The sequence below is a fragment of the Cebus imitator genome, unplaced genomic scaffold (assembly GCF_001604975.1).
Source record: "Cebus imitator isolate Cc_AM_T3 unplaced genomic scaffold, Cebus_imitator-1.0 Scaffold110, whole genome shotgun sequence".
Classification (NCBI taxonomy): Eukaryota; Metazoa; Chordata; class Mammalia; order Primates; family Cebidae; genus Cebus; species Cebus imitator.
Genome location: NW_016107425.1, coordinates 1,104,425 through 1,125,445, shown reverse-complemented (window position 1 = coordinate 1,125,445; position 21,021 = coordinate 1,104,425). Strand labels below are relative to the sequence as shown.

Genomic DNA, 21,021 nt, shown 5'->3' with positions numbered 1-21,021 from the left:
AAAAGGCTGAATAGTATTACATTGTATATATACCACATTTTTTTTTTCCTTTTCATCTGTTGATGGACATTTCGGTTGATTCTATATTTTGGCTTTTGTCAATAGTGCTGCTATGAACATGGGAATGGAGATATCTCCTTGACATATTGATTTCAGTTTCTTAGGATATATAGAAATGGGATTGCTGGATGTGAGCATCTTTTCATGTATTTGTTGGCCATTTATATATTATCTCTGGAGAACTGTTCAGATTCTTTGCCCAATCATTAGTCAAGTTGTTAGCCAACTGTATTTTAATAATACTTTCTTTTCTCTCTGCAATGTGCCACAAGTACAATTAAATAAGAAACTAACATAATTTAATCCTTACTTACAAAGGTAATATATTGCAAGAACGAGGGGAAGATTAAGTAGAAGTTCCAATTTGCTGAATGCCAGTCTAATAGTGAAGCTGACCATTCCATAATTGTTTTTAAAGCACGTGAACAACCATCTGAAAGGATGAAATATATATAATATGGATAAAAATGATATGGGATTGATTTTTATGTGTCCTATAGAATTATTCAATCACACCTTGCCTATATATTATAATCAAATCAGATTATCTGTTAAGCAGATAAATTTGGAGAGTTGTTATGCTGCGTGGCATTTAGGCTTACATGGTAAGTAAGAAAAAAATTTGAAATGATTTTGGCTGGGCACATCACAATGAATTTTATAAATAAAAAATATCAGCTGGGTGTGGCAGCACATCTCTGCAGTCCCCAGCTACCTGGGAGAAGGTGTGAGGATAGCTTGAGCCCAGAGATTGAAGCTGCAGTGAGCTGCTATCATGCCACTGCACTCCAGCCTGGGCAACAGCCCAACCCCATCACAGTATATATAAAACAGAAATAAATTTCATGTTTGGACTTGGTTCCCATCCCCCAGATACCTCATTATGTACACACAAATATTTTTTAAAAAATTAGAAGTCTGAAACATGTTACTCCCAGGCATTTTGGATAAGGGATACTTAACCTGTATTCGTCATTGTAGTTGCTATTTCTATGAACTGTCAAGTGTGTAAGCCAGAAAGAAATCATTCCTTTATTTTACTTTTTTTAAAAAAAGTTTATTTTATTTTATGACAGGGTCTCACTCTGTCTCCCAGGCTGAAGTGCAATGATGCAGTCTCAGCTCACTGCAACCTCTGTCTCCTGGGTTCAAGTTGTTCTCATGCCTTAGCCTTCCGAATAGCTGGAATTACAGGTACCCGCCACCATGCCTGGCTAATTTCTTTTTGTATTTTTAGTAGATACTTAGTTTTTCCATGTTGGCCAGGCTGGTCTGGAGCTCCTGATCTCAAATAATCCACCCACCTCAGCCTCCCAAAGTGCTGGGATTACAGATGTGAGTCTGTGCCTGACCTTGTTCTCTTCTCAAGTTCAGTCTGTCACAAAATATTGTTGTTTTTTGTCTCCTAGATATTTTTCTGATCTGTCACAGCTCTAGTTTAGGCTCTTATTTTCACTTACCCTGGATGGCTGCCTAACATGTCTCCCTGTATCCCTTCTGGAATCTACTGTTAGGCAAAAATGCAGAAGCTATAGTACTTGACAAGTAATGATGTTTAATTTTCAAGTTGACTAAAGTAGCTCAGCTTGTATCCCTTTTATTTTTATTATACAGTTTTACATATTGAGCACCAAGAAATTATAGTTCTTTTGTTTTTAAATAAGATCTGTAAGAGGATTTTCATCCATATTTAGTGTTGTGTTACGCTTCACGCTAGTAAGTTAGACATTTATTCTAATTTTACAAATAAAGAAATGGTTGCTGAGAGTTAACTGTGTGGTGGAGTTAAGATTTAGATGTAAGTGTTTTGTTTTGTTTTTTTGAGACAGTGTCTCACTTTGTTCCCTAGGGTGAAATGCAGTGGTGTCTTCATAGCTCACTGCGGCCTTGATCTCTGGGCTCAAGCGATCCTCCCACCTCAGTCTCTTGAGTAGTTGAAATCACCACATCCAGCTAATTTTCTGATGTTTTGTTGAGATGAGGTCTTACTATGTGCTCAGGCTGATCTTGAGCTTTGAAGCCGTAGCTCGTGGCTGACATCCATCAGTTTTAAATGTAAAAGTTTAAGTGTCCCTTTTAGGCTTTTACTTATCTTAGAAAACAGCTATTTGTAAAGAAATTTAAAGAACTTCGACTAAAATACCACTATGCTGTATTATATTATTAGGGTACTAACATTAACATGCAGTGAACTTATACAAATACATCTATAATTTATCTAAAACTTGGGGGGTAAGTGTAACTTTATGAGTTTCTGGATTTATGAGTACTGGTGATATGGTTTGGCTCTGTCCCCACCCATATCTCATCTTGAGTTTTAGTTCCCATAATTTCCATGTGTCATGGAAGGGACCCAGTGGGAAGCGATTGGATCATGGAGGCACTTTCCTCCATGCTGGTTCTCCTCATAATAGTGAGTGAGTGAGTGAGTGAGTGAGTGAGTGAGTGAGTTCTCATTAGATGTAATGGTTTTATAAGTGTCTGGCATTTCCCCTGCTTGCACTCATTCTCTCTCCTGCTGCCTTGTGAAGAGGTGCCTTTGGCCATGATTGTAAGTTTCCTGAGGCTTCCCCAGCCATGAGGAACTGTGAGTCAATTAAATCTCTTTTCTTTATAATTACCTCATCTCAAGTATTTCTTCATAGCAGTGCGAGAATGGACTGATACAATGGTGAAGAAAAGCAAACCCAAACTGAGAATTGGATGGGTGGAGGTTTTATGTAAGATCTTTCATTTAGCAATACTTCAGCCAGTGATAAATTTATCATGTGATGGACGTTCAGGATATTATACGAATTTTTGTAATTGTAAATGTAAAAACATCTTTGAATGCCAGGGGCTACTACTGTGTAAAATGTAATCTCAATTGTTGAAAAAAAAGTATGTGGAAAAAAAGACTGGAAGAAAATAAGTCAAAATGTTGACATTAGTTGTCTTTGTGTAGTAGGACTATGAGTGGAATTTTTTGGGCTCAATTTTTTCTTTTCTTTTTTTTTTTTTTTTTTTTTTTTTTTTTTTTTTTTTTTTTTTTTTTTTTACCATGCATTCATGACTCAGGGTAAAAAGGGAAAGAAGTGAAATTTCTTCTTTCTTGACAATTTTTCAGGAAAATATGTATCCTTTTGTTCATAAGGCAAATAAATTGTCTTGGGGAAGAAATATTAAGTCAGAAATATTATAATTGAAAGAAGTCTTGGTGTAAGTCAGTATTTTTAAGTGATCGTTTGCTGGAAAACTGGGGTGTTAATTTGAGGCCAACCAGCATATGACTATAGGACTTTGCATCTGCCACTCTGTTTTGGCAGCTTTTAGAATAATATACACAAATGATACGAGAATGATGTGACCCACAGTTTCTTTAAATCAGTAAATACTGTCCAAAAATGGCAGTTACAGTAATTGGTGAGGACACTAGGGGGTCTGATTATATCATAGGACATTCTGGGCATTGAGTATTAGGTTGAGCCATATGAACCTACTTTATAGATTAAAAATGGCCGAGTATCTCTAACTTCATATGATTTAACCTGTTAAAAATAGTAGTTTTTTATCCTTCATTAAAATTTGATTTACTTGGCTTGTATTTTACATATATGTAGAGAGACAGAGACAGATAGATAGATATAGAGACATCTATGTAGATATATCTAAGTTTACAGATTGGTGCTTCCATTAAGGTTGCAGGTAAATTATTAGAATCTTAAAATTTTGATTTTGAGGTGATTTGATCATTGGAAATATGTCTTTCTAGAGGACCATTATGACCTTAATGTGGCTTATGTGTTAATTTATGTATCTGGATCCCAAAGTTGGCATTCCCTGAAGCCTGATAGCACATTAGAGTTGGGAGTGCTGGTTAAAGATTGTTTTAATTTTCATCAAGCAGGATAACTTGTGTTAAACATGTCTATGTGGACATGTAAATCAGGTACGAGCTCTATCCTACATAGGATAGCCTGTTTTATTGGAAATCTGGTAGAAAAAAATTATTTATTTTTCTCCCTTATTTGAAGGTTTAGGCTAGGTGAGTAGAAAGTGAGTAAATTGGAATGCTCTACTATCTGCTAATATGTTCCTTCTGTTGCTTTTTCTTCTCACATCAATTACTTTGCATGCATTTTTGGGCATGCAAAATGCCCAAAATTGGCATTTTGCAAAATTTTACTTACTAAGTCCCAGAAAAATAAGCATCAATTTTGCAAAATGCCCAAAATTGTTGCTTATTTTTCTGGGACTTAGTAAGTAAAAATCATTTAGGCTGTATGATCCAGGAACCTGCCAAAACCTTACATGTATTATCTCATTTAACTCACCTTATGAATTAACCGTATGTCTTGCCTGTGAACAGCCCTGTGAGGGACACTGTTATTACTGTGGTTTCTTTTCCCCGAGACAGAGTCTTGCTCCGGAATGGAGTGATGCGATCTCAGCTCACTGCAACCTCTGCTTCCTGGGTTCAAGCAGTTCTCCTGCTTCAGTCTCCTGAGTAGCTGGGACTGCAGGGATGTGCCACCATGCCCAGCTAATTTTTTTATTTCTAGTAGAGACAGAGTTTCACCATGTTGCCCAGACTGGTCTCCAACTCCTGACCTCGTGATCTGCCTGCCTCAGCCTCCCAAAGTGCTGGGATTACAGGCATGAGCCACTGCCCCTGGACATTAATACCAACATTTTATAATGACAGAGTCACTAAGTGGCAAAGCTGGAATTTGAACTCAGGCAGTCTGGCCACAGGGTCCATCTTCTTAACCTTACATCTGGCTATATTAGAATAAATATCCACAGAAGTCCATTTTAGGAATCTTATGAGGATATGGTAAAGATGATGTTGATGAAATAATAGGTTTAAATAACTGTATGAATTTTAGAATATTTTATCAATTTTATGTTAGGTTATTTATCTCTCTGTGTAACCTATCGACTAGACTGGAGTGTGGGGGCTGTTTCTCACAGCTCACCACAGCCTCTACCTCTTGGGGTCAAGTGATCTTCCCACCTCAGCCTGGGACTATAGGTGCGCACTACCATGCTTGGATAATTTTTAAAATTTTTTGTAGAGTTGGAGGTCTCAACAGGTTGCCCAGGCTGGTCTTTCACTCCTGGGCACTAAGGATCTGCCTGCCTCAGCCTTCAACATGCTGGGATTACAGGTGTGAAACACCACTCCTGGCCCCTTCTTAATTTTAATTCATTGTTTTGGGTTGTGCTTTAATATGTAGATAGTATTCAACTTGGACTTCTTAAAGTACTTGGATCTTCTTTTCTGTTCAGAGATTTACTTCCCTGCTGTAGAGGGACTGTAAGAAAGAAAAACTGTTCTGTAGCCTGTCTTTCACTCTGTATTATTGGGATAGAAGAATAGGCCAAGAAGGAGTACTGTGGAGGAGTAAATCATCACTGTCCTTTTTAAGGTTCATAATAATTGGTTACCTCTCAGGAGTGGGATTTTAGTAGACAAGGGAGGATTGGGACTTTTACTTTCATATTTTTATATTTATTTCAACAAGCACCTATTACTTACTCATGGCGGGGAGAGGTATTGAACGAAAAAAGAGTCTGGAGTACTTAGGTTAGAGACAAGATACCGGTTGACTTTCTGGAAGTGAGGAGAGGGTAATTACCAGCTCAGGTTTTACCAAATTCCTGTTTTGGAGTTTTCTTAGAGAACATTCCTGCTTACTCCAGGATCAAATGCATGCTCTGTTTTTCTCTGTTTCTTCGTTTGTCTCTGACATGGACACACACACACACACACATACACATATATACACACATACTCTTCCTCTGGACCCTTCTTTTGGGACAGAGATGCTTAGTTGAGTGGATATAAACTGTTAACAAAAGTCAGTATAACTTAATCATTTAGTGTCTTAATTTCTCTGTTTTTAAAATCGGGACTATATGTTAATACAGAAATACAGTCTAGTATAAAATACATTATACGTGAGTATGTGTATATACATTTGTGTGTATGTATATATACACATGTACATGTATATACACAGTGTGAGAGAGATTGATTTTTAAAATAGCAGATTGTTACAAGTTTGAAGCTAGAGGAAGAGGAACTTGGTTAGTTATGTTACTACTATATTAGCATAAAGAAATTAGGCATGGAAGTGTATGTCATCCTATTATACGTACCAGGAACTTCTAACCCCAGGGAGAAAGCTGGAAGGGGGCTTATTACATTATATATGCTAATATTTATTGAGCACTTACAGTTTAGCATACATATGTGTTTACATTTATTGAATGCTTTCTAAGTAACAGATTTAGTTCAGAACTACTCATATAAACTTATTTTACTTTAGCAACTCTATAAGATATATGCTTTTATTATCTCTATTTTCTACATAAGGAAGCTAAAAGAGGTTAAGGATCCTGACCAAACTTACACAACCTATTGAACTACGTGTGTTTTTGATGAAAGAAAAGTTAGTTGTCAGAGATTATTTTTTATTGAGATTAAAATTGAGATATAAATTATTTTCATTTTCTAAGGTCATGGCAGTAGAGAGAATGCTTTACCTCTGATGCAAACCATATCTCCTCATATGAATTTTCTTTGCTGTAAGGTTTGCAACACAAGTGTTTAAAAAGACCCAGTATATTAAAAAGATTAGGTGAAATATTACTCTGAAAACTTGGTATGATTCTAGATTGGACCTGTCTTCTCTACCACAGGCTTATGTAATTGAACCTGTAGGCTACATTCAAGGACCTGGCTTTCTATGCTTAATGTTTTCAGACATTTGGGTGAAATCTTTGGGAAATGTGTGTATGTGTTTATATGTATATGTGCAATACTTATATATCTGTTTGTGTAGATAGATGGATAGATAATATGACTCAAACAAATAGGTTAGTGAAACTGTGAATGAAGTACAGAACAGACCCACGTTTGTAAGGAATGTGATAACCAGAGAGGTATTTTAAATTAGTGGGAAAAGGTTGAATTAATGAGAAATTGGGACATTTTCCTTTGGAAAAAATTTTCTTTTATATATATATAGATGTAATTCTAAACGGATTAATCTTCTGAATGTTACTATCTCAAATCATTAGAAAAAATGTAGGAAATGTGTTTATTAAATTCATGTGAGAGAAGGGTTAGAAAATAAAGAAATTGGGCTGTTTTTGTGATAGCTCATTTAACTAACATGTTCATTTAACTGCCAACAAATTAAAATATTTGATTTTAAAGTAGGGAATCAAACTGTGAAATAGATAATGGAATGTAGTATAGCTGACAAAAATATCTATGTTTGTTAAATACATGCTACAAAATATTGTCAGTGAAATAGGTATGTTCTATTTATTAACCATGTTAAAATGGATGTTTCAAGACAAGATTCTGAAGTAATTCCGGTGTTATACAATATAGACTTCTTGAATTCTTTTTCTTTCTTTTTTTTTGAGATGGAGTCTTGCTCTATTGCCCAGGCTGGAGTGCAGTGATGTGATTTCAGCTCACTGCAACCTCCGCCTCCCAGGTTCAAGTGATTCTTGTGCCTTAGCCTCCCAAGTTAGCTGGGATTACAGGTGTGCACCACCATGCCTGGCTAATTTTTGTATTTTTTAGCAGAGATGGGGTTTCACCGTGTTGACCAGGCTGGTCTTGATCTCCTGACCTCAGGTGATCCGCCCCACACAGTGTTGGGATTATATGCATGAGCCACCATGCCCAGCCCAGACCTCTTGAATTACTTTTGCTTCCTATACTTTTGAATGCATTAAAACTAATGAAAAGGAATTATTTAAATGGAATATTTTATCTTGGAGAAATAATTTCTTTATCATAGAGCTTGTTTTTAATAAAAGGAATCTCTGCCTTCCTTATCAAGTATAATATGGAAAGTATTAATAGAAGAAAAGCTTTAACTGTTCTGTATAAATCAGCTTATCAAATGTAATATGAAAAGTAGTAATTAGAATCTGGAGTGAATTAAAATATTTTTAGATTTCAGGATGTTTTAAATTTAAAACTAAGGTCATGGCTCAGCAGCAGTTGAATCTATTATTACAAAGGTCTTAGTGAAAAAACTCTTTTACCTTTTTGTTAACTGGTATTAACCTTTTAAAAACCTGCTCTCTAGGCATTTGATTTTATTATGACTGTCATCAAGGAAGGTAAAGAATTAAGGCAACTAAAAAGCTGTATAATGAAAAAATAATTCCTTGTCATAAATATACAGGTGATACAACTATTATATAAAGTGATGTTGACTAACCAGAACTAGTAGTATGTTCTAATATATCACCTTTGGATCCTTGAAAGTCCGTATTTTTATAGTAACTAACATTTATTGAGTTTATGGGTGTGTGTGTTAAAGACACAGGGAGAGAGAGAAAACATGCTTGTTAAAACGAAGCATAACAAACTAATGGGTCAGATTTTATTCTTTGTTTGTGTTCCCTAAAATTTTTCTTCATCACATTGAATGTGATTGATCTCTAATTTGGGTAGTGACATCCCTTGTTACATGTTTTAAGTGATGTTTTGGATTTATAGTTGTAAATTTTGGAAAACAGGTTAGTAAGAATAGTAGCATAATTAGAAGACAGGTGGTTGTGTTTTGAAATGGGGTATTATTTAAGAATGGTACAGTCTTTATAGTGGCTTTTGTAATTTCTTCTTTTTCAAAAGTGTAAACATTCATGGTAATAAAGAATTCAATGGATTATAGTAAAATTACTTTTTTTTCCAGAAAATTTCACCTCTTGAGGACAGAAGTTTTGGATAAGGGTCAAAAAATGACATGAAAGTTTAAGTCCATGAAAGATTGAAATCTTTCAAGTGTGCTTTCTAGAACAGGAGTAAGCAAACTACCTTTTTTTACATGGTTAAAAACAACAACAACAAAAATAATTCTTTTAGGTGATGGGTGCACCAAAATCTTAGAAATCACCACTAAACAACTTTCATGTAACCAATCACCACCTGTTCTTCCAAAAACTATTGAAATAAAAATTCTTTGTGACATGTGAAATTTGAGTATCATTGTCTATTCATAAATAAAGTTTTACTGGAACACAGCTGCTTTTGCTTTATAATGGCAAAGCTGAGTAGTTTTGAGAGAAACTGTGTATGGCATTCTCATTACTTCAGACTACTGTTTGGTGTACAACAAATTTCAGTCCTGTCATTATAGCTTCACAGTGTTTTGAGTGCCACATCTGTGGCCAGATTGCAATATTTATCTATGTATCTATGTATGTATGTATGTATGTATCTATCTATCTATCTGTCTGTCTGTCTGTCTGTCTATCTATCTATCTTCCCTCCCTCCCTCCGTTCCTTCCTCTGTCCCTCCCTCCCTTCTTTTCTTTCTTCTCTCTCTCTTTCTCTCTCTGGTGTATCCATCATGTAAAAACAAGGAAAGAAGAGAAAAATAGACTTTGAGTGGCATGCTTTTAAGGCACATGGGAGTGTAGGTTATTTTGTTATTGAATTAAATAGGAAAACATTGCTCTTATTATGAAGTAACACTAAAATTGCGATAGAATAATACAATATACATTAAAATAGCTAATCATATACCATAGTATATACAACTCTCAGGACAGCAATAGTCAGAAAAATTATAAAACTTAAAAATGGAATATCTCATCACAGCATAATTTCTTCAAAAAAAAAAATGAAAATGAGGCTGCCACCAAAATAAGTTTCCAAGTGGCTTGTTTGCCAAGCAAGGAAAGCCATTTACTGATGATAAGTTAATTAAATTGTATTTTATTGAAGCAGTCAAAAAAATTATGTCCAGAGGAAAAAAACTTGTTTTAGGCTATTAGCTTTTTGGCAAGAACAGTTGAATAAGAGTTGAGGACATTTGAAGCAACATCAGTAGTCAATTAAAAAACAAGGCAAATGATTTAGAGTGGTTTTCCTTGGCTCTTGGTAAGCGGGCAGATGTTATTGATACAATTCAGTTGTTCTTTATTCAGGGAGTCAATGCCAAGTTTGAAGTGGCCGAAGAGTTGGCCTGTATGAATAGTCTGTGCAGAACAACTACAGGCAAGAGTATTTTCAAAGCTGAGAAAATACTATGTACAATCTGAAGTGGAATCTGCTAGGATGTGCTGCAACTGATGGTGATAAAATATATACGGAGCAGAAAAAGGCTTCGTTGAACTAATTTACAAAGATTGTAAAACTGAGGAGTTCATAGTCTATGGTTATTCATTGTTATTAATCGGCAGATGCTTCCCAGAAAATATTTCAATCTATCCATGTGTGTTACTGAATCAGTACTGTCAACTGTGAAGTCAATTTGCTCTTTTGGACTTAACTAGCATCAGCAGCATGAATTTTTGTTAGAAACAGGATGAATATCCTGACTGGCTTAGAAGTGGTAAAGTATTTTTTTTTTTTTTTTTGCAATTGTTTGAGCTTAAAGGCTGAGATTGAATTTTTTTAAACAAAGAGAATTGCCCTCAGCTGTTATTAAATACTAATTAGCTTTGGAAGTAAGCTTTTTCTGAAGATTGAATAATGTATTAAAAATGAATTTAACCTAAGATTTCAAGGCAAAGAAGCGTTTATATGTGAAATACTGCAGTAAAGTTATTTCATTGGCAACTGATACTCAAATCCCAAATAATTTCAGGCTGCTTTATATAATTCTCATACTGTCAAAGAAGTTAGATCTTCATTCCCACATGAATATGATTAGATGTATTTTCTAGTCTCAAACTATAGTTCCCATAGCATTTTTTAGAAGTTGACACAAAAGCACAGAAAGTTCCATATTTCAAAAATTTGTTTAATTTTGCAGTGGAGAAACTTCTACCCAACCTTCGATTGGAAGTAATTAATCTGCACTGTGATGACATACTGAAAGGCAAATACCAAATGAAGAACCAATAGATAACTGCCTTGCCAGTAATGAATATGATCAAAATCATGCTTGTGGGTTAATATCAGTATTTGGCAATACCTGTCTCTGTTAAAAAACATTTTCAAAGATGTACGTAAAATTTCATTACAGATCATTGTGGTTTTCTTTATTTGAAAAAAGTTATCTCATTCTACACCCAGGCTGGAGTACTGTGGCACAAACTCACTGCAAGCATCTATCTCCCGGTCCCAAGCTCTCCTCCTACCTCAGCGTCCTGAGTAGCTGGGACCATAGGTGCATACAGCCATACCCTGTGTTTTATTTTTTAAAATTTTTACAGAGACGAGGTTTCTCTATGTTGCCCAAACTGGTTTTGAACTTCTAGACTCAAACGATCCAACTGTCTTGGCCTTCCAAAGTGTTGGGACTACAGACGTGAGCCACCTGTCCAGTCTACAGATCAGTATTAACCAGATGGCAGCTAGGCACAGTGGCTCATGCCTGTAATCCCAGCAATTTAGGAGGCTGAAGTGAGTGGATCACTTGAGATCAGGAGATCAAAACCAGCCTGGCCAACATGGTGAAACCCCGTTTGTACTAAAAAAAAAAAAAATACAAAAATTAACCAGGTATGGTGGCATGTGCCTGTAATCCCAGTTACTTGGGAGGCCAAGGTGGGAGAATCTCTTGAACCTGGGAGATGGAGGCTGCAGTGAGCTGAGCATGCCACTGCACTCCAGCTGGGCAACAGAGCAAGACTGTGTCTCAACAAAAAAAATTAACAGATGAGTATTTGTAATAGATTTTAATGATAGGAAACCCCAATTAAGTGAGGTGCTATCTTCTCAAAAAGAATTTCATTCTTTTCATTAGCAGACTTCTATTTTAAAAAAAGAGAGAGAGAGAGAGAGTGTGTGTGTGTGTGTGTGTATATTTGTTTTGGTCATACAGGGTTTTCTCTTGTCACCCAGACTGGAGTGCATTGTGTGATCTTAGCTCACTGCAGCCTCCACCTCCCAGGTTCAAGTGATTCTTGTGCCTCAGCCTCCTAAGTAGCTGGGATTATAGGCACCTGCCACCATGCCCAGCTAATTTTTGTATTTTTAATAGAGATGGGGTTTCACCATGTTGGCCAGGCTGATCTTGAACTCGTGACCTCAAGTGATCCACCCACCTCAGCCTCCCAGTGTGTTGGGATTATAGATACGAGCCACTGCACCTGGTCTGTTATACTCACTATTGCGTCTTGAATTTTATCAATAAAGTTTGTAGAAATTGTTTCTGCATCCAGCCTGGGCAACAGAATGAGACCTCCATCTAAAAAAAAAAAAAAAAAAAAAAAAAATATAAATATCTACAGGATTTTGCCTATTGGCCAGCAAAGACTAAAATATTTGTGATTGGGCCCTTTACAGAAAAAGTTACAGATCCGTGTTCTACAGAAGTACTTTTCAAACATGAATGGCGATCTTGTTAAGATTCAAATTCTGGTTTGGCTGGTCTGTGGAGGAACCTATGATTTTTCATTTCTTATAAGCATCTTAGTGATACAGTTGCTGCTGGCTCATGAACTGTAGTTTGAGTAGCACGGCTCTACTGTTCAGGATTAGCATTTACTAAGCATCTATTATGTGCCAGGAATTACACCAGGGGCTCTTGCATATATTGCCTCTTTAAAATATCTTATTAGAAGGTGTTAAGAATTAAGGAGAAGTTGTGCTCTTAAGAGTTTTTGGTTAGAAACTCATTTGTTCGTAGGAGGGTTGAGGTCCTAGATGAAGCTGTACGTTTGAGAAAAACAATAGGAAACAAAATACATTATTATTTACTGATCCAGGTCAAAAAGTAAGGCCCAATGGCCTGATCTTCCATGGTAAATTTCAGCTTGCCATCAACCAGTTACTAAGCCAGAGTATTCATAGTTTATAGCACATATATGCCTTTTAAATATTTTCTTCCAGTCCCTTGTTTGCCTTTTCATTTTGTAACTGTGTTCTTTTGAACTGGCAACATTTTAAATTTTTGATGAAGTCCAATTTATTGAATTAAGAAATTATTAATTGAGATTCTTGCTGTGTCACCAAGCCTGGAGTGCAGTGGTGCAGTCTTGGCTCACTGCAGCTTTGACCTCCCGGACTCAAGCAATCTTCCACCTCAACTCCTTAGCAACTAGAACTACAGATGTGCACTACCACTCCCAGCTAATTTTTGTATTTTTTTGTAGAGATGAGTTTTGCTGTGTTGGCTCAGGCTGACCTTGAACTCCTAGACTCAAGTGATTCTTTTGCCTTGGCCTCCCAAAGTGCTGGGATTACAGGCAGGAGCCACCACATTTAATTATTTTTTTAATAATTAAATTTTTAAAAACTTTTTAAATAATTAAATTTAAAAATTTTAATTATTTTTTTAAATTTGGGGTAAAATATAAAATTTACCCTGTTAACTGTTTTTAGGTGTGAAGTTCAATGGTATTAAGTACATTCACATTGTTGTGCTGCCATCACCACTGTTCATCTGTAGAAACTTTGTTTTCCCCAGCTGAAACTGTACCCACTAAATGCTAGCTTCCCATTCTATTACACTCCCCAACCCCTGGCAACCACCTTTTGTTACTGGCTTATTTTAGTTAGCATAGTGTCTTCAGAGCTCTCAGTGTTGTAGCATGCACCCAAATTTTCTTCGTTTTTCAGGCTGAGTAATATTCCATTGTATGTAGATATCACGTTTTGTTTATCTGTTCATCTGCTGATAGCCACTTGGATTGCTTCTACCTTTAGGCTAGTGTGAATAATGCTGCTGTGAACGTGTTTGTACAAATATCTGTTTGAGTCATTGCTTTCAGTTCTATTGGTTATATACTCAGAAGTGAAATTGCCAGATCATATAATAACTCAGTTTTATTTTTTGAGGAACCACTGTACTGTTTTGCACAGTGGCTGCATCATTTTATGTTCCTACCAGCAATGCACAAGGATTCCAATTTCTCCACATCCTCACTAGCAGTTGTATATTTTGGTTTTTAGTTTTTGATAACTGCTATCCTAATGGGTATGAAGCGGTATCTCACTGTGATTTTTGATTTGCATTTCCCTCAGAATTAATGTTGAGCATCTTTTCATGTGCTTATTGGTCGTTTGTGTATTTTCTTTGGAAACATGCCCATTTTTAAAATTGGGTTGTTTTTTGTTACTGAGATGATTTTCAGATATTTTTTTCCTTTCTGTGGGTTGCCATTTCACTCTATTGATTGTGTCCTTTTAGGCACAAAAGTTTTTAATTTTGATGAAGTCCAACTTACCTATTATCCTTCTTTTTTTTTTTTTGTTTATTTTTATTAAAACAAGATGTGACTGAGTCCAACTCTGCCTCCCGGGTTCAAGCGATTCTCTTGCCTCAGCTTCCAGAGTAGCTGAGATGACAGGCACACACCACCATGCTCGGCTAATTTTTTTGTATTTTTAGTAGAGATGGAGTTTTCCCATGTTGGCCAGGTTGGTCTTGAACTGCTGATCTCAAGAGATCTGCCTGCCTTGGCCTCCCAAAGTGCTGGGATTACAGGTGTGAGCCACTGCACCTGGCCCTATTTTTGCTTTAGTTGCCTGTGCTTTTGGTGTTGTATCAAAGAAACCATTGTTAAATTCTCTGTATGTTGTTAAGAGTTAGAAAGTTTTAGGTCTTATATTCAGGTATGTTACCATTTTGAGTTAATTTTTGTATATGGTTAAAGTAAGGATCCCACTTAATTTGTTTGCATGTGGATGTCCAGGTTTCCCTATACCATTTGTTGAAAAGGCTGATCTTACCCCACTGGATGGTCTTGGTGTTCTTACTGAAAATCATTTCATGTGAGGATTTATTTTCTGGTGTCTCTGCTTTATCCCATTGATCTATCTATATGTCTGTCTTTATGCCAATACCATATTCTTATTTTTAAAGTGGTGACTTAATGTTTTCAAAATAGTCCTGTGCCAGGAAAGGATTGATATTTTTTTTTATAAAGCAAAATTTCAGTAGATTGTAAGTTTCAGTGCCAAGCTTAAGACTTGGCAGACCTGGCATATAATAGGTGTTTGATTTGAGAATCATGTTTGAAGCCAAAGGAAGTCTGAAAAGAAAACAGAAGGCCATGGGGAATATTCACCGTTAAGAGAAAACAAAGGAGGTGGTGGGGGAACAGGTGTGGTTGAATTATGAAAACCTAGAACTTTATATGTTTTAGCTTTGGATTTTTCCCCTTAGTGAAGGAATAATACACAGTTTCTCATACAATAGCAGGAAGAGAAAAAAATGAAAGCATTGATGATACTAAGGATGATATAGTTATAAACCAGTTTAAGGGAAGAATTAAATGATAGAACAATGAAATTGAAGCTAAGGTAGACTTCTAAAAAGATATAAATGAGTGCAGAAGGAAACGAGTGAATAGATGCAGGAGAGGCAGGGTACTTGTGAATACAAGATATCTTGGATGTCAAGAAGGAATGAAGTCAAAGCAAGTGTTAAAGGCTTTAGCTTTTTAGAGGGAGATACCTTTTGTTTTTGAGATAGAAGGAGAAGTAGACAGGGGAAGGTGTATTTTCAGCTACAGGGATGCAAATAAGCATGAAAGGGTGGCTACCATCCATCTAGTCCTCTGTCCAGGTGAGGATAAAAAGTAAGAAAGGAAATTTCAGAAGATAAGATCTATAGGAATAGCTGTTAACCTTTAGGAGAGGAATGTCAGGATGTGTGGAAGGGGGCTGGTATAGTTTGAAAATGTTCCTTCCGCAAGTCATTCTGGATTCTGGTAATATCCTTACCTGCTCCCTTTGAGAGCGATTCATTTATGTCACGTCTGGGGTTTTTGTTAGAACACAGTTAGCAGACATAGATAAAATAATTTTTAAGAATTGGTTTGAATTTCATCTAGAATTTGGAGTGCTTTAGTCTTCACGATAACAGTAACATCAGGGTGTTAAATTTTTCGTCTTAATTTTCAAGGTGGTTGTTTAATGGTAAGTGCTAGTTACTTCAGTCATCTGTTTGATGTGTCTTAGTTTAATTTACCTGATGGAAACTTAAAACTATCAACTGTACAAAAAGTCTTAAGGATTGTGGCAATAATAAAACAGTTCTTTATAGTTTAAAATGTTGTTAGTTATATAAGATATACATAAACAAAATAAGTGCTAGTGTCACATAGTGTTAAAATTCTGGGTTAATAGGGAGATTACATTAGGAGAGCAGTGTTTTTTAAACTATGGACCCATGGTTTATAAAATCAATTTAATTGCTTTTTACTAGTGTCACCCTATCCTTGTTTTAAATGGACTAGAATAGACTAGAAAATAGATGTTGTACAGGACTCTTACTACTGCATTGCAGTAAGATTAAGCATGCTGTGAAACTTTTAAATATATGAATGTTGTAACTGTGTACTGAATTTCATGGAAAATACATTTCTTTCTGTGAGTTGCAGCCAAAAGTGTTGGAAATCCATTGTAGGATGTTTTGATAAGTTGATGTGTACATTTAAAAATAAAGTCTCTCAATTTTGTCTGCTTATAGCATTCATCTCTAAATTTTTAACATTTTAACTAATCACATGTATATATTTGTGTGTATGTAAGTATACACACATACCTATATATATGTACATTTTTTTCTTTTTTGTTGATAGGTGCAATGGATGAGCTTCATAGTCTGGATCCAAGAAGGCAAGAGCTATTGGAAGCTAGATTTACTGGAGTTGCAAGTGGGAGCACTGGGAGTACGGGAAGTTGCAGTGTTGGAGCTAAAGTGAGCAAAATTCTCATCTTTGACAGTCTTTCTTTGTATTAAGTGGTCTAAAATATATTATTTAAAGGATTTTACATATGTGCTTAACAGCATATTATTATTGTAACTTTGATAATGTATAGAATAAATCAAATCAGTGTTGATAAACCTGTTCTTAATGTAGTATACCATTTTCAGGGGCATTATAATACAGCATAATATGTTTCAGGGGTAAAAAGGAGTTAGGTAGATTGTCCTACTTGTCTCCTACTATGTACTTTCTTACCCTGCCTGCCCTTATCATCTGTGGTCCTATCTGTATATCTCATCCACTGTTTCTAACTGTTGCATAAAACTTTAATAGTGTATATCTTTTGGGCCAGGAGTCTCCAACCCCTGGGCTGAGGACCGGTACCAGTCCTGTTAGGAGCCTGGCCATGTAGCAGGAGGTGAGCATCAGGAGGGCGAGTATTACTGCCTGAGCTCCACTTCCTGTTAGATCAGTGGCGGCATTAGATTCTCATAGGAACATGAACTCTGTTGTGAACTGTGCACATGCGAGGGATCCAGGTTGTGCGCTCCTTATGAGAATCTAATGCCTGATCTGGGTGGAACAGTTTCATCTCTAAACCATTCCCCACTCCACCCCCACCTCTCCTCATTTCATGGAAAAATTGTCTTCCACAAAACTGATTCCAGGTGCCAAAAAGATTAGGTATCGCTTTGTTCAGCCTTTCAGTTATAGACTCAGATTATCTACCTCAAACTGTGGTGAGTTTTCATGTACTTGTTTACTTATAGACCTTTGTGATCATTTATTTAGGATATATTCCCAAGAGCACAATTGCTAGATCATAGGGTATGTAGAGACTTAAATTGAATAAATAATACAAGGTTGCTATTCAGAACAGTTGTGCTAACCTGCATTTTCAGCAGAGTGCATGAGTATTTCTGTTTCCATATCCCGGAAACACTTGACACCATCCACATTCCTCGTTTAAGTATAAAATATATCTTGTTGTTTTACTTGTACCATCAATTATTTTGAGCATTTCTTCATATGCTTGTTGGCTTATTGGGGGTCTTAGAAATTATTTTAATTCTTTGTCTGTTTTTATATTAGTATTACTTCCTTTTTTGAACTGATTTTCCCATGTTCCATGTGTATTCTACATAATGATTTCTTGTTGACTTCATACATTATAAGTAACTTCTTCCACTTTGTCATATGTCTCTTACTTTGTTGAGGGTCTCTGTTGTTGAAATGAAGTTATGTGAATTCATAGCACATTGAACTCTCTAAATTTGTTGTAATCAGCCTCACCAATTTTTTGCCTTATGGTTTGTGCCTTGGAAGTTTTGACTAACTCTTGATATTTAACAAAAATAGGCATCACCATTAACCATTTGGGTCAAATAGACCCTTTTTGTATTTTTATAAAGTTAGTTTACTACTAATGTATAGACACAGGAATAAAAGTATTATGAAAAACAACTTTATTAAATATTTTAATAAGAATTATAAGGTACACCTCTTTGTATCAAGTAAATTTTGGCTCACAGACATAAAAGATGAAAGACTACTGTGATGTGTCCTTTGAGCATAATGAGATGGTCCAGAATTTGTTTGCAGAATATTATATGGTGCAGTCCTTACTGTGTTTCCTTTTTTTTCCTTAGAAATATATTGTTCAATTCATTGATTGTTGAATTTGAGAAAATTCACGTAGGGTTTTGTTATGTGACAACTCTGAGATTTTACTTAGAGTCAGTATCACCACCATCAGCTTCAGAGTCTAGAAATGCTACTTACTGTTGATGTTTATTTTCTGATTTGTCTAATAATTGTAAGATGTATTCCTCTGTCATTTTCTTCTCTTGGCCGTTGTGGGTGGAAATGAAAAAAAGAGGCAGAGTCTTGCAATGTCGCCCGGGCTGGAGTGCACTGGTGAGATCTCGGCTCACTGCAACCTCCGCCTCCCAGGTTCAAGCAATTCTCCTGCCTCAGCCTCCCGAGTAGCTGGGACTACAGGCACGTGCCACCACGCCAACCAGTGTTTTGTATTTTTAGTAGAGACAGGGTGTCACTGCGTTAGCCAGGATGGTCTTGATCTCCTGACCTCGTGATCTGTCTGCCTTGGCTTCCCAAAGTGTTGAGATTACAGGTGTGAGCCACTGCACCTGGCCACCTTTTTTAATTTCTAGAGGCTGCTGCATTCTTTGGCTTTGTTGTTCCTCCAGTTTCAAAGGCAGCAGTATCCCATTTCCTTGAGCATTCTTCCACCATCACCTCTCCCTCTGACTACAGTCTGAAAAGGTTGGGTCTCTACTTTTATGTACCCATGTGATTAGATTAGACCAACCCAAATAATTTGGGATAATTTCCCCAACTCAAAGTCCTTACCGTTAATCACTTCTGCAAAGTCCTTTTTTGCCACGTAAGGTAACATATTCATAGGCTCTGGGGTTTAGAGCATGTGTATCATTGGGGCAGTTATTCTGCCTACCATACACCATCATTCTTCATTTTTCTTCTTTAATTTTAATTTTGTTTTTTTAGTATAGTTGGGAATAATTGATGAAAATCGTAAGTAATGATGAAGTAATTCTCAGTACGTAATTAAAAAAAGCAAAACATAGGAAAAATAAGATCTGTAAGATTCTATAATGTACTTTAGATTTGTGAAAGGGTCAATTTGACATCTGGTAATTGCAAGATAGAATGAGTTATATTCTATTAAAAATTAATTTTTGTTTTTTTCAATGATCTCTAAGAAAGAGTGAAAGTCCTCAAATATCAGACTTTACAAATAGTTAGAATGGCTCAAAAAAAGAAATTCAAAAACTAGAATTTTATTTTGTAGACTTTGATGGTATCCTAAGTGTTAAATACTGCTTCTCCATCCCTGGGCCACAAAGATATTCTACAGTTGCTGTTACTACTTTTGTTTTTTATTTTTATTTTTTTGAGATGGAGTCTCGCTCTGTCACCCAGGCTGGAGTGCAGTGATGCAATCTCAGCTCACTGCAACTTCCACCTCCTGGGTTCAAGTGATTCTCCTGCCTCAGCCTCCTGAGTGGCTGGGATTACAGGTGTGTGCCAGCACACTCAGCTAATTTTTGTATTTTTAGTAGACACAGGATTTCACCATGTTGGTCAGGCTGAATTGAACTGACCTCATGATCTGCCCATCTCGGCCTCCCAGAGTGCTGGGATTACAGGTGTAGCCACCACACCCAGCCTCTGTTATTACTTTTAGGTTTACTGTTATACTTGCTCTTTAATCCATTTAGGGGTCTACCTTTTATATAATATTGGTAGTGATCCAGTTTTATTTTTCTCCGTCTAGTGAACAGGTTTTCTCCATAGTACTTCTTAAATCATCCACATTTTTTTATTGATTTGTGATGCCGTCTTTATTATATTTATAACTTCATTAGCACATACATGATTTATATATATTTACATAAGTATATGTGGTTGCTGTTTATATACAGTATATGGGCTGTCTCTGAAATGTCTCTGATGTCCCAGTGATCTGTATTCTTGTGCTCCCATATCACATTAAAAAAAAAACCACTATCATATTTTGGTAATATTTTTTATGGTAGAGCAAAATCTCTTCTTTACTCTTTTTCTAGGGTTGACTTTGTTCTTTATGAATCTTTAGTCTTTGATAAAATTTAAGCATCTCTATATTCTTGATAGCATTTAGGAATTGTTATAGCTTTTTTGTGTCTTTTTAAAAAATATTCAAATGTAATTTTAATTTTGAATGCATTCAATTTATAGATTAATTTAGGGACTACTAGCATCTTTATAGGATTAGGTTCTCCTATTTAAGTATGTGAAATGTCTTCCCATTCAGTTCTCTCCATAGACTTCTTAGGAATTTTTGGCTGTTAGATCCTTTAAAGTTTATGGCTAATCTGTTTTTAATTATATTTTCTAGTTGATTATTGCTGGCTTAAGATGCTTTCAATTTTTATACCTTGGTCTTCTATCTGGCAGTTTTCTTATTGGTTGTAACAGTTTGTTGGTTTTTTAGATTTATTTAAGGGAAATGATTATCTTCCAAAAATGATGGTTTACAGTGAGTTTTGACAAATGTATACACTCACGTAATCTACATTCCTCTTAAGATACAGAACATTTTCATTACCCTACCTATCTGTTTTGTAATTCAATATGACGTTAGTCTCACAAAATGAACTGGGCCCCTTTCACTATTTTTAGGTTTTTCACCATCTGGTATATGATAGGAAATGTTCATGAGAATATGAGTAGACACTCGTAAAACCATCTTGGCCCAGAGTTTGTTTATAGAGTGGAGATCTTTTTTTTTTTTTTTTTTTTTTTTTT

The 21,021-nt window shown here is 35.8% G+C and overlaps 1 protein-coding gene across 2 annotated transcripts in view; it reads left to right on the top strand.

Annotated features, from left to right (window-relative positions):
* The window catches only part of TLK1 (tousled like kinase 1), a 160,912-nt gene that overhangs the window by 27,474 nt on the left and 112,417 nt on the right, over positions 1-21,021 (top strand). For both annotated transcript variants that reach the window (XM_017538170.2, XM_017538169.2), the window contains exon 2: positions 16,561-16,679. In XM_017538170.2, coding sequence (XP_017393659.1) covers positions 16,561-16,679 — 119 coding nt within the window. The remainder of the gene's footprint in view (positions 1-16,560; positions 16,680-21,021) is intronic.